At 40.2% G+C, this 15102-nt stretch overlaps 1 protein-coding gene across 1 annotated transcript in view; it reads right to left on the bottom strand.

The window, feature by feature from the left end:
• Positions 1-268: 268 nt before the first annotated feature.
• Positions 269-15102, bottom strand: part of LOC102450325 (neural-cadherin-like) — a 108601-nt gene continuing 93767 nt past the window's right edge. Inside the window, exons 29-33 of the mRNA XM_075940140.1 lie at positions 13422-13686; positions 8953-9133; positions 7039-7283; positions 5159-5313; positions 269-1092 (exon numbers count right to left, since the gene is read on the bottom strand). Coding sequence (XP_075796255.1) covers positions 667-1092; positions 5159-5313; positions 7039-7283; positions 8953-9133; positions 13422-13686 — 1272 coding nt within the window. The 3' untranslated portion in view covers positions 269-666. The remainder of the gene's footprint in view (positions 1093-5158; positions 5314-7038; positions 7284-8952; positions 9134-13421; positions 13687-15102) is intronic.

Below are 15102 nucleotides of genomic sequence, written 5' to 3'. Positions count from 1 at the left end.
TTCTATGAGCTCAAATTCAGCCTCTTTCTTTGTACCATGGCACAAAGGAATTTCAAAATTATAATCAAAGGTAAGACCCAATTGTGTTTTCAGCTACACCCAGGCAACACCCCTGAAATGAAGGCTACTATATTTAAGTGAACATTTTGTTCAAACTGTTAATTCAGAGGACAAGATTGTATATGGTACAATTTATATTTTAGGCCAGAAGGAGGTGAACAAAAGACATGCTTTCCAGACAGTTGACAATATTCCTATAAGGTGCTATGTGAATGCAATATGTCTAATACTGGTTCTCTTTGCGTTCTAACAATTACCTTGCTAGAACACAAAGCCCTGGAAAGGCCTTTATTAATTGTAGTAAAGGAGACATTTACTTCTCAGCATCACATGTCAATTACTACTTTTTTAAGGTGTTCCCAGTTCTTTATTTTTTCCATTTAGTTGCTGGACAAACAGAGAAAAGGCTAATAGGTCTGGAGTTTTAACTCCTATTTTGGAATGTTATCTTCTAGATTAAAAAAAAAGGCTCTTTAGTGGGCATTTGGACTGTATCCAACAACCATCAAAGAGGGTTTTCATGCATATCATCATAGCAAATTCATGAAAAATTGACTAGCTCTTCATGATTGCTTTCAAAATTTCAAGAAAAGTAAATATAGGAATCTACATGTCCTCTGTCTCCTTGTGTGAATATAATTCACTTAATTTTTCAAACTTTGGTCCCCACTCTTTCATGTCATCATATACCATCTCCTCATCTAGTCCAGAGTAATCAAGGGAACTGAGACTGCTGGCTACTGAGCCCTCTCCCTCTGTGTAATATACCTGCAGGGAATCGTGGGGCAAGGCCTGTGGCTGCTGGTCAACATCCCTAACAACATCTGACAGATAATGACCAAAGTCTTCATTGGTAAAGGAGGAGTTCCTGCTAGCTGCAAATGCTTTTAGCTGCTCCTGTGGGGTTGGTGCCACATTGCCACTCAAGGGACAGTTCAGCTCTGATAGTTTCCCTTTCTTCTTGTAGAGAGAAAGAGAGTAGGCTGGGCTAGTTTGAAGAGACATCTGGAGTTCTGCCATGTTGTAAGCATCCTGGAGAGAAAAATTATCCTGTTAAATGAACATTCACTGTAGCCCCCAACTGTTTATGCTTTAATGGACTAACCATATTGTTGTCATGGAAAGAAAACATTCACAAATAGTCTTTAGATTTGAGCTGAACACCACGCTAGAGCAAGAAGACAATGGAGAGTGTACTTTACTGGCCCATTAATGTAACTAGTGCCTGGGGAGAGCTATAGGAATGCCAGAGAACACTTTATATGTCTTAATGAACAAATGCAGCTTTCTCTTAATGCAGTTGTAATGGAGATATTTAGGTTTACGTTCACTCTATATTTTTTTTTCCAAAATAAATATTCTTCTCTAGCACTGAGAAGGATAAAAATCTTTATGGAAGGGAACAAACCTTTTGCTCTGCTTTAGATTAATTCCTACATGTACTTCCTTCTATCTTGCCATTACTACCAACACACATAAGTGCTGATTCAGAGGCAGCCTGTTCAAACTCAAGTTTAATTTTCTATTAGAAGACAAATAAAGATGATTAACATGATTGTTTTCTAATTCAGATCTGGCTGAACCCAGCCACAAGGTTAGAAGGGCAACTGGGGTATGTTTCAAAGAAAGTTGATGTAACTGATGAATTCATGATTGAGACACCTTCCACGTGTATTTCTGTAACATTTATTTGAACTGTGGAGCTAGTTAGTGAGAGGAATGTGTGGAGCAGGTTGCTGCAAATAGAATAGAGAATCTTTTGTTTCTAAAGCTGGCTATCAATCACTATCATGATAGTGGTTGATGTGCTACCACTGTCTGACAGTTATTTGAAGTTCCAGTCCAGTTTCCAGTGAACAGCTGTCTGCATAAATAAAACAATATACACTAATTGGGGCCAGTTTCAAAAAATAGACAAAACATTGATTATGTGGGTTATCTTTTCATTTCAAGAGATGGTCTTTCTAGGTACATTTACAGGCCCTGAGGATACGTTTGAAGTGCCTGTGCTATATGCAGCACCTGTCATGTAGCCAAATAATAATTCTTTGAATGGCTCATGCTTTTCAGCTAAAGCTAGAGAACATCAATTTGGAGCTGTCAATTTTTACATTCCAAAATACTACTTTTACATCAGCAAATCATGCTAAAATATACATTAGCTTAATGATGTCAGTGTAATTATGTCACTCAGGAGTGTGAATAAGCCCCCCTACACACACATAAGTGACAAGTTACACTAATCTAAGCACAAGTGTGGATATTACTCTGTGAAAGTGGTTTTATTATGCCAACTGAAGAGTTTGCTTCCCAGCAACAGATTATTTTCACCCAATATGCTATAATGTTACAGCAGCATTGGTACAGATTGTGTTTCTAGTGCAGACTAGCCTTTAGTCTTTATTTCCATTTCAGAGAAGTTGCTGTATTTGGCTGATGGATGATGTGATAACCACATGGCATGTTAAGCATGTTCACACGTCTCTTGAAGATGAAAAGTACTAAATAAGTGTAAATCAGTACTAAGTATTATATAATCCAATTGTGAATTTCTAACTCAGGCAAAACTCTCAAAACAGAATGCTGCAGTTTTTGGCCCTTCCAAAATTAGGTCAGTGCGTGCCTGAGCAGAGTTAAGGATCAGGTCTTCAGTGAATTTAGTCATACTAAAATCATGTTTTGATTGCATTTTCTGTTTCTTAAAATGAAATGATTCCATTTTGTGTAGATAGATAGATAGATAGATAGATAGATAGATAGATAGATAGATCTTTATCCCTATATGTATAAAAAAATCAGGCAATTTATAATACCAAAGATTATCCTTGGCCCTTGCTTCCCAGCCAGTGTTAACACAGCTCAACACTAAACAGTGTTAAGTATTTTGTCCAGCCATGCACTATTGATTTACTACTCTTTGCTGTAAAATCCTTATTCCTCAAAGGCACATTCCCTAGCTTTCAAATATAGAAACTCAGCATTGATCCCATTTGTTTCTCCAGTTCTGCCCTCAGCTAGCAAATGTGAAATTCATGAGTTGTCTTTTCTGTGCATACATTCTTATGTTCATTTTTAAGATAACATTGGATTGCAGCCATTTAATTCATATGAAGCTGTGGGGTGCTTAGTTTTGAAATTCTGGACCAAGAATCAGGCACTCTAAATCAGTAACCATTTATGAAGATTTTGGCCAAGGTCTCCACAGATTAAAAAAGCTGAATAATTGAGAAATGGCCTTCTACAGTAAGATCTCAGTGAAGCCAATATTAATTCTGTCTGCCTTCACACTTAAGTGATTAGGGGGCATTTATTAGTGTATTTAATTTTGCTGCAGAATATTCTTTAATTCTTCTTGGAAAAACTCCTGGAGACCTGTGTTAAAAACATTATTTCCTTAATATCTATATGGCAAATGTGCAAGGGTAGCACAGGAGAAAATCTTATTGAAACTAACAGGATCTATATGCCGCTTGAAAAATATCCCCTTAGGCATAAAAGTGTGTTCACAGTAATTCATCAAAAATTTGACGACATTTTACAAATGAAAGATTTTTTTCAAATGGTTCCCATATATGTTCAATATACATTTTAATATATCAAAACTTTTTGCTTATTTAATCAGAAGTTTAAGTATTCAGATTTTAATGCTATTTTCAAGTTATGTTTTCTTTGTTATTTAGCACTTGCAGCAGGCCAACCACAGCTCGGAAATATTGTTGCACCTTCCTCTAGATTAAATCAAGTGTTTTAAAAAAGGCAGTTGTCTTACTGTTTATGACATAACAACCATTAATTATTCAGGAAAATTATCTGGAAATGTAAAAATTAACAAGTCTCTAATTATTGTTTACATATTTTGGATGGCAATATAAGTCAACTCTGGTAATCCAGGTGCAGGACACATGGAAATGTGAGAATTAGCTCATATTAGTGAGGAGTGTTGTATATTAAAAGTGCAACAACAGTTTTATATTCTGGAATTATCTTCTCTTCCCATGGGAGAGGGGAACAGAAAGGGCCCAAGTAATTTATTCTAAGAGCTAAAAAGCTTTAGCTAAAAAAATATATAATAGTGCCAGCATCCCTTAATTAATAAAAACTGAGTGTCATTAAAGTGTCATTAAAAGAGCTGATCCATAGGGAGATTTCATGTTAGAGTTTTCCAAAACCTTATCACTACAGCAGTAATTGCAACTGACAACAGAAGAGCCTCCAAAGCATTTAGTCAGAAAAGGATCACCCATAAATTCTTTAACTGCTAAACTCATCCTACAAGCATTTATAACCACTCACAAAGGTACTTCTGCTTTAAGGCAAATTAAACTTTTATAAAAAACAGGACTATGTAGCACTTTAAAGACTAACAAGATGGTTTATTAGGTGATGAGCTTTCGTGGGCCAGACCCACTTCCTCAGATCAAATAGTGGAAGAAAATTGTCACAACCATATATACCAAAGGATACAATGAAAAAAATGAACACACATGAAAAGGACAAATCAAATTTCAGAACAGAAGGGGGATGAGGGGGAGGTAAATGTCTGTGAGCTAATGATATTAGAGGTGATAATTGGGGATAGCTTACCCATTACAAAGATAGCTTCCCCAATTATGACCTCTAATATCATTAGCTCACAGACATTTACTCCCCTCCCCCCCCCCCCCAGCCATCCTCCTCCTGTTCTGCAATGTGATTTGTCCTTTTCATATGTGTTCATTTTTTTAATTGTATCCTTTGGTATATATGGTTGTGACAATTTTCTTCCACTATTTGATCTGAGGAAGTGGGCCTGGCCCACGAAAGCTCATCACCTAATAAACCATCTTGTTAGTCTTTAAAGTGCTACATAGTCCTGTGTTTTGTTTCAGCTACACCAGACTAACACGGCTACATTTCTATCACTAAACTTTTATAGACATTTATGTATCCATTTGTAAAAAAAAATACCACATGCAACCTTACAAATAAGTTCATCAGTCACTTGCAGTAATGTAAGCAGACCTGAGGTCAAGGAGCACAACTGATTCCCTAGTGTTTCACTAGATTGGGGAACCACTAGCCCACTTGTATCATATTGATTTAATGGAGTGATCCTTACTTGATCCTGCTCCCCACCCCCTTCTTCATTATAGTTGAGGATATTTTCTCTGATGTCCTCCAGGTCATTATGATAGGCAGAGACATGGTACACTCCTCTGTTCAAACCTTTGTGACTTTTCCAGCGAGTCCACAGGAAGGCACCACTGAACAGAACTGTACACACACAGGAGTGAAGCAGAGAGTGATCATTCAGAAATTAAACCGAGACTTTAAAAAAAATATTGCAGTGTGATAAAGACACTAATTGTTTATCACTTGATATTGATAGCCAGTCTGAAGTGAAATGGGTAGAATGGTTTCAGTCTTCACACTGAGCACCTGAGTCTGCCCTCACATCATTGTAAACCAAAAGAAACTTCATTGAAATCAGTTGCCCAGATCCTTGCAGATATTTAGATGTTTAGCTCCCACTGCTTTCAATTGAAGTTAGATGCCTAAATACCTTTAATGAGTTAGCCAAAGTGGGTACACTGGTTTAAAGCTAGTGTAAAGAAAGTGGATTCTGGCCCTTTAAAAGACAACCTCATAAAATCATCAGCTGTAGTGATCAGCTCTTCTTTTGCTTTGAGCATTTCTTCCATTAATGGTAAATATAGTTGCAAGCAATATCAAAGATAAGCCTTGAGGTTTTCCCTTATTACAAAGTTAGTAACTACTGAAGAACTGAATGGCATGCAGAAATGGTTATTTAAGATCAAAGTATCTCTTTACCGTACTGACTTGGACAGACTTGAAGCTTAACAGAAAATGCATACAAAGGTGTAGCACAAAAACTGATGAAGATGAGTTCTGAGGAAGAGAGACAATTCTGTGAACAAGACAGAAATGAAGCATAAGATGACATGAGACAAAGGGAATTGAATTGTGCATCACACACTTTATTAGAAAAAATAATTCAGGCACATGTTTATGCCTTAACATCTGCAAGTTTATATAATTAGAAAAATTATGTTTGGTTGCAATTTACATGCTGAAAATTGTAAAAACTTCTAATATAGTGAAGATATTTATTAACATTATGTAAATACAATACATTTTGTTATCATCTTTCCTGTAAAAATTCATAATAAAATCCTTTCTTACAGCCTACTTCTGATCCCATTGGTGTCGATGTCAAGACTCCACAGCAATTTCTGTAAGAACAGGATGGGGCCTTTATGGCATTCAATTTAAAATGTATTTGCTGTGAGAATGAGCATTTTTTATAAATTGTTCATAAGTTATTTTGAGATTTCTGTGTTTACATTTTCATTCTGCAGTTTACCAGAATGTGATATATAGATCTCACCATATGCAACAATCCTTTGCCAATTTTTTTAATGGAATCTGATTCTGAGATACTCACATATAACAAATTTATATAACAAACCAGCAGCTTCTGAATTATTTACACTATGATAACTTACAGTTGGCTGGATATTTAAAATAAGCATGCTCCTAGTTGACATCCAGAAGTCAAAATCTACTCTCAGTGACAATTTATTTCTCATGGGCTGAAATAATCTGTTCCATGACTAGTTGTATTTTAAATAATGGCTTTCTCCTAGCAATCTTTTTTCTAGATATTGACTGAATTTGCCTTGTGCCCTCTGAACAGTTTCTTGAAAATGAAATGCCAAAAAAATAAAAATCAGAAAACTGCCAGGGCTTTCTACAGTTCAATCAATGCCAATTACCAATAAAACTTTTGAAGACAGGGATGAAAAGTGACAGCATTGGTGGATGGAACAGAGAGAAAGACGAAACAGTAAAGGCTAAGCCCAGTGTCCACAAAGAAGTAAATTTTCACAGGAAGACAACATGATGAGTTTCCAGGACAATAGAGGATGTATGAATTAAATCACCAAAGGTAGTATAAGATGTAGTTGCCATAACTACCTAAAAGTGCCAAAAAGCAAATGCAGATGGCAAACATGGAACTGAAGCTCAAGCCTGCATCCTTGTGAAAGATTGCCAGTGTGATTTCACAGTAGGGGCCAGTGTAGCCATCAGGACAATGACATCGGAACTTGGTAGGAGACTGGGAGATACATGTGCCAAAGTTACAGGGTCTTTTAGCACATATGGTATAGATACAGTGCCTGCCTGTGGCATTCTCCATGATCATGTGTCCCAGAGGGCAACTAGAAAGACAAAACCAAGAGTAAAACAATAAAACTTGTAACAGAAGTCATGAAAGAGCACTGATAATCCTATACCAGCCTAGGGACACATGCTATATGTCTGAATACAGTCTACTGAGTTGTCTTACATGAAGTTCCTACTTTCGCAGTGTTTACCCTCATGAATGGTCTCAGGGTAGTCAGAGAAGAGGCAAAAGAGTTTGTCTCTTTAAGGAAACAAAGACAAAAATAATGGCCCAGTCTTCCAACCACTTACTTATGGGAATGCTAGTGAGACGGACTGCTAAGAACAAGTATGTGATCAAATGCAGGATTTGCAGATCTAACGTGCTGTAAGATGATGTTAACCCCTCCTGTGTTTCCCCAGCTTAGGAAAGCTCCACACCTCTAAAGGTTGTTTTTTTACAAAAAACACGTATACAATTCTTATTAGAACAGCATTAGTACAATAGTGTACTAAGGAGTCGTCTTTATTTCAGAGTTAACTCCAGTTTAATAACTCAAGAGTTGTCCCTAATCATCTACAGAAAAAAAACCATTACTTGAGAGTGGTGATGCTTTTAACTTGAATCAGCTGGCACATCAGGGGGTACAAGATCCAGCTCCAGTCAGCACAACTCATCAACTGCTAACATAATCCCTCTGCTGTTTTAATGCCTGGCTATTCTCATTCAGGCAAGGCTAACTCGAGAGGTAACTTGAGTTAATTTTGCAGTGAAGCTATCTTAAGAATGAAGAATGGGCTGGTGTTTCCATTCTCAAGCAATAACTTTTAGGAACACTTTGACTCTTTGAAACTGCATCCAGCTGAACCTTGTCATTTAGACCATCGGCCTAAACACAAAATTTAATGTTTTTAGTTTTCTCCTGGTCTCCTGGTTTTTAGTTTTCTCCTAGTTTGAGCTAGCTTTATATTTGTTTGTTTGTTTGTTTGTTTGTTTGTTTGTTTGTTTGTTTGTTTAAGGAATTCAACTCATCAGGAGTTAACTGTGGATATGGATAAAATCCTTTTAGATTTCGCAGGAAAATATGTGTTGAAAAACAGGATTTTGTAAAGTCACTTCAAGCATTATCACAATTTTGATTATCCCATAATAATGAATGTTCAATGTAGCATGTTCTTATGAACTTAGTATAACAAGATACATTCTATAGTGAATGCTGTATCCTATGATTTATGCCTAACTTTTTATGTTGTATAAAGGGCATCTGACACACACAAAAACATTATTATCCAAGCCATCTTCAGAGCTATTCATTTTAGAAATCTATTAGCACAATCAATCCATATTACTTCCCAATTTCAGTTTTCCAAAAGTGGGTCAAACAGCTCTGTATTTTTTATATTCCATGAGCAGCTTTAATCAAGCAGAAAGCCGAATGTCCAGCTGGTGTTAATCTGCTTACCTTAATTTCAGTCAATGGTGATAACACCATTTTATACCAGCTAAGGATCTGGTTGAAAGGGACTGCTCTGATTTACATCAGTAAGCTCTGCTGAAGCTCATGAGGTTGCAGCAGCATAAGTAAGCGTGGAATTTGGCCCTGTATTTCACTATTGTTGAACTGGATGATGCTATGCAGAGGACTCTTTCCAACTTACACACTTCAACAGACAGCCCTCCTACATTGCCCTGGCATTTTCTATGCTCTTGCATCCCCTAATTACCTGCATTCATGCATCATCCACAAGTCGATACAAGTAAACGGATGGCTACAGGGGTTGTTCCTGCAAGCCTCTGAAGAGCAGCCTTCTTTCACTCCTTGGGCACTTAATACTGACACCAGCTCCTTAGTGTGAGTATCCAGAGGCAGCCTGTAATTATTAAATCTGACATCCTTCATACATCCTAAGGCAAAAAACAAGAGGGATTTGGGTTTTGAGAGCTGTTCGGCAAGAAGACCTATATGAAACAGCTGTCAGTACTATCAGGCTGAGAATGTATTGAAAGATGGGTCGAGAAGACAAAGTTATATCTCCAAACTTTAGGGGAGTTAGAGGTAGGGTTTTGAGCCAGACCATTCGATATAAATCAACTCCCAATATGCAAACTTTAGAATCAAAGAATCATAGGGCTGGAAAAGACCTCAGGAGAGCATCGAGTCCAGCCCCTTGCCCAAAACAGGACCAATCCCAATTAAATCATCCCAGCCAGTGTTTTGTCAAGCTGAGAATTAAAAACCTCTAGGGATGGAGACTACCTCCCTATGTAACCCATTCCAATACTTAAACACCCTCTTAGTGAAATAGTTTTTCCTAATAGCCAACCTAGTCCTCCCTCACTGTAACTTGAGATGGCCTTGTCCTGCCATCCATCACTACTGAGAACAGCCTCTCTCCACCCTCTTTGGAACCTCCCTTCAGGAAGTTGAAGGCTGCTATCAAATCCCCCCTCACTCTTCTCTTCTGCAGACTAAATAAGCCCAAATCCCTCAGCATCTCCTCGTAGGTCATGTGCTCCAACCCCCTAATCATTTTGGTTGCCCGCCATTGGACCCTCTCCAATGCATCCACATCCTTTCTGTAGTGGGGAGCCCAGAACTAGACACAATACTCCAGATGTGGCCTCACCAATGCTGAATAAAGGGGAATAGTAACTTCTCTAGATCTGCTGGAAATATTCCTCCTAATGTACCCTAATCTGCCATTAGTCTTCTTGGCTACAAGGGCACACTGTTGACTCATATCTAGAGTTGCATCCCAGTTAGTATCTAGGGGTATGTCTACACTACCACCCTAGTTCGAACTAGGGTGGTTAATGTAGGCAACTGGAGTTGCAAATGAAGCCCGGGATTTGAATTTCCCAGGCTTCATTTGCATATTGCCGGGTGCCACCATTTTTAAATGTCCGCTAGTTCGGACTCCGTGTCCACAGCCACACGCAGCACGAACTAGGTAGTTCGGATTAGGCTTCCTAGTGTGTACCGGTAGTTCGGAATAGGAAGCCTAATCCGAACTACCTAGTTCGTGCCGCGTGTAGCCGCAGGCACGGAGTCTGAACTAGCGGACATTTAAAAATGGTGGCGCCCGGCAATATGCAAATGAAGCCCGGGAAATTCAAATCCCGGGCTTCATTTGCAACTCCGGTTGCCTACATTAAACACCCTAGTTTGAACTAGGGTGGTAGTGTAGACATACGCTAGGTCTGTATGTGATTTGGTGAGGGACACCAGCACCAGTTACCATTTCACCATTTTATTATGATTTTTAAGGGAGGGTTCAAATAACCAGGAGGAGAGGATGTATATTTTTTCACTATTTACCTGTGTCTCAGGGAGTAGGAGTGGCAGAGGTGAAAACAAACGGCAGTTTATGAAGGGACTTTCATACAAGAACAAAAAAAAACCAATAATGATTGAAGCAAATGCAGATGCACTACCAATAAAAAAAATTATAATAATGACTGCATTTGTAAAACAGAATATAGGAACCTAGTTTTGAGATTCCCAGTCCTATGTTTCATCCATCAGATAATTCTGTAGGGATAACATATTAATGTATTGAAAATGATTCCCCCAAATGGAAGTGACTCCCCATAATTTGTTCCCCACAACTTAAAGTGTTTAGATTTATTATTAATTCTTCTTCTTCTTCTTCTTCTTCTTATTATTATTATTATTTGTTAAGATTGTTAAATGTTTAGATTTATTATTATTATTGCCCCTTTAGAATATAATGTATTAGGTCATGTAACTTAGAACTGTTAAGAATATAATCCTATGTAGCCAGAAACAGCCCCCCCTCTGTGTCCCAGGGCATGCTCAAGCTTGTGCAAGGGGCTGCTTGAAATTGACATTGCAGAGATACATTGTAAGAATGCACTGTCAAGCCACTAACTCTGCTATGGGAGCCAAGCCCTGTAATTGACTAAGGGCATTGTTACATAATTGACGCCTGTTCTCTTTAAAACATTGTAACTTTACTCAGCACTCAGAGAATGTTTTAAGCAATACCACCCAGAAACTTTTGTAACTACAACTCTTGAATATGTAAAGTTGTTATTATACGAAATACTGTATGGGAAATATTAATTAGGGAATGTATGTAAGAGAGAGAGTGCGTGTACAATTAATGAATGGTTCTGAGAGGTGCCAGCCTGAGAATACAGCAACAAAGGGCTGAAGAAGGCGTCAGGTGCCAGTGCAACCAAAAGGTGTCAAGTGGAGAAAACCAAGTACTGGAGGTCCACCCGATGAGATCACTGACAAGCACCTGGCAGCCACCCTGGAGACATCCGCATGATGCAGCAATTTCCATAGACTGGCATAGGAAGAAATTCCTGTAAGAACTGGACTAAAAAACTATGGAATGAGAGTCCAAGGTTCTGCTGCCAGCCTACCAGGAGCTTCAGATGCGCATCTGATCAGGACTTCGCTCCCCACTACCATCACTTGTGTACAGAGTACCTGGCCAGTATTCTGTCACAAGCCACTTCCAGGCTGGTAACTATACACAGAACTTGAATGAATGGATGTATGAATGAATGTTTATATATATATATATATATAAGGGTTAAGTAGTGACAGGAATAAGTAGTTAAACAACGTTGTTTGCTTGAAACTTTTCTTTATTTTTTTATTATTATCTTTACAATAAATGTGGCTTTTTGCCTTATCCCCCTCATAAGATCCTGCTTGCTTTTATTTGGTATAACAATTCCTCCCCAGAGATGTTACTATCTGGCCGCAGGAGGATTAACTGAAGGCAAGCCACTGATCATGGAGATGGCAGATAGGAGAAGGGAGTGATGCCCAGATTATACATTTGTCTGTGCACTGTAGTGGGATATGCCAATATTGTGTGCCAATAATGAAGATAGAGGTTGGTTGGAGTACCCTTAGCTCAGGGGTGGGCAAAGGGGCCTCTGCGAGCCAGATCCGGCCTGCCAAGTTGGTGGATCCAGCCTGCAGATGCCCTGCCGCTCCCCAGCCAATCAGGGCCTAGGGGTGGGAGGAGCATGCAAAGTCTCCTGTTCCCTGACCCCACCCTACAAGTGCCGTGTGCCCCTTGCAGGGCAGAGGCAGAAAGCAAGATACTTAGTGTGCTCCTCCAGACCCCAAACTCTGATTGGCCTCGGGACAGGGGAGTGCATGAAGTCTCCTCCTGCCCTGCAAGGGGGTGGGTGCCTAGAGGGAACCGCCAACTGTTCTGAACAGCTGGCAGTTCTCACTAGGTGGAGGGAGGGCGAAGGCAAAGACTTCACATGCTTTCCCACACCCAGGCCAATCAAGGTCTGTGGGAGAGGGAGCATGGAAATGTCCTGTCCCCGCTCCTTCCACCAGAGGCCCTGCCTCTTCTGGGAGGGCCCAGGGCCACTTCAAAAATGAATGAAGTGGCCCCCACATCTAAAATTATTGCTCACCCCACCTTAGCTCCATGTTTCCCTGCATCCTCTTTTTGTAACCTTAATTTTGCATTTCCTGCTTTGATGAGCTGTTTGCTTTTCAATTGACAACATTCAACAATCAACCTTTTCCCTTTCCATTGTTGGTACATATTTAAAACCTTCTTAACTCTACCTTAACAAACATTCCAGCTGACTCCATTATAACCTTTCAGACTGGAGACTATGAGCCCCAGTAATCCAAAAAATCCATATAGCCTGTTGCTGTTTTCCTAACAGTGTTTAAGATCTGTGTTGCAATGTGCTGTGCAATCAACAATGTGTATCACAATAAAGTAATTTGCCCAGCAATTTAGGAGCTGCCCCAGATGTAGCAAACTGCTACAGTTCTGCTTTGTGGGGGTTGGCAGTTGCAAAATGGATGCACAGAGTAGATCCAGGCTTGCATAACTAATTCACGGGAGGAATCTGGAGTGTGACTGGAGAGGGTTGCAACCAGTGGATTTCCAATTACACACAGAAGCTTTTGCCACAAACCTCTGAGGTGTGCAGGGTCACTGCCCCGATTTAGGCCAGTGGCTAAAGTATAATTGTGGATGGGGCTCTTCTGTACTTTTTCCCTAAATGAGGGGTAGATTTTTATTTCCTTCACAAATATCCAAAACGTTGCCGTGCCAAAACACCTGTTTAACTCAGGCTTTGTGCAGAGAAAGTGAACTTCACTTAATGTGCACCCTTCATACCAATATCCCTTCTACATTCTTATCTCCCACTTAAACCAAGAATTCTTTACCTTGAAAACTTTGGTTCTGATTGACAGGGTAAGTGTTTCCAAGGACCAGACTACTGGGATCAATCACAATCTCTTTGCATATTCCTGCTGCTCTCAGGATTTCTCTCTTCCCACCTCCTTCATAAAGGCGAAGGGTAAATTCATTTCCAATCCTCTCCAGGGTGATATGATGCCATTCACCATTATCAATATTGTAGGAGGGAAGATTTACGTCATAGTCTCCATCACCCAAGTTATATGAGACCGTTAAAAATCCCTGTACAACCTTGTGAAATATTAACAAAGTATTAGGGAAGACAATCACATTCTATCCTGTAATTGATCTGTCAGGTTACTTCAACCAAATTTCTTTTAATTAATGAACACTCTTGACAAAAAGATTTACTTACATTTAGACAAAGACAATGGATAGCTCAGGGAGTTCAGAATTCGATGCTGTCGCATTTATGTTGCCAGTCAAACCAGCCCAATTCACCAGTGACCCATCAGTTGCCATTTATGGCTGTTAGTTACCCTATGTGACATGAAACTGGCACTCTCAGGCTTTATCTACATTGGTGTGAGCTTGCACAAAAGCACCTGCTTTTGCGCCAAAACTTTCTGCTTGTCTACACTGTCTGCACGTTCTTGCACAAGAACACTGACATTCTAATGTATAAAATCAGTGCTTCTTGCGCAAGAGCTATGATGCTCCCGCTCAGGAATAAGCCCTCTTGCGCAACTGTTCTTGCACAAGAGGCCAGTGTAGACAGGCAACATGAATTTCTTGCGTAAGAAAGACCTATGGTTAAAATGACCATCAGAGCTTTTTTGCGCAAGAGAGCGTCTACACTGGCAAGGATGCTCTTGCGCAAAAGCACATGCCAGTGTAGACGCTGTCTTCTGGAAGAGTTTTTGCACAAGAACTTCTGCAAAAGTGTTCTTGCGCAAAATCATGGCAGTGTAGACGTAGCCCCTGTGCAGAGCCCAACATCACAAAAACTGCTTCTGGTATCTTTCCTGACAGGTCATCAAAGAATAGTGGAGACTGAGTTATTTTGTCTCACTGGAGGAGTGGGACATCCAAGGCTCACATGCATGTAGCCCTGGCAGACAGTGCTCAGATTAGACACTGGAGTAGATGGACCACTGTTCTTATCCTGAATGGCAGAGTTTCTCAAACATTGTAATACCGCGACCCCCTAAAATTCTAAATTAATTTGTCCCCCCACACCCTCACTGTTCCACGAGTAAAGGGGGAGTTGGCTGGGAGAGATCAGGCGGGGGAACTGGCCAGCGGGAAGCAGGGCTGGTGGGGGCTGGGGGGCAGGTGCAGCGGGGCTGGCCACGGGACATCAGGAGGAGGAGGGGAGAACTGGCGGCCAGAAGCATGGCTGTTGGGGCACTGGGGCTGGCCGGGGAAGATCGGGAAGAGAAGTGGGGGAAAACTGGCCATCTGGGATGGGGTCAGGGGGAGCGCGAATCAGTCAGTGGGGAGCAGGACTGACCCAGGCACATGCAGATCCCAAGGTGCTGTCCATCCCACGCACAGTCCTGGCAAAGTGTGAGTGAGTTCAGCTGCGGCTCCATCACACACTTGACCAGCACTCAGGAGCATGTACAGGGCAGCCCCTCCTCCCCAAGGCATCACACCCAAACAGAGGCTCTCAGCACTGATCGCGCCCCACCTCCCAGCCACTCC

Source organism: Pelodiscus sinensis, chromosome 12, assembly GCF_049634645.1.
Source record: "Pelodiscus sinensis isolate JC-2024 chromosome 12, ASM4963464v1, whole genome shotgun sequence".
Classification (NCBI taxonomy): Eukaryota; Metazoa; Chordata; order Testudines; family Trionychidae; genus Pelodiscus; species Pelodiscus sinensis.
This window is presented reverse-complemented; position numbering and strand designations above follow the sequence as displayed.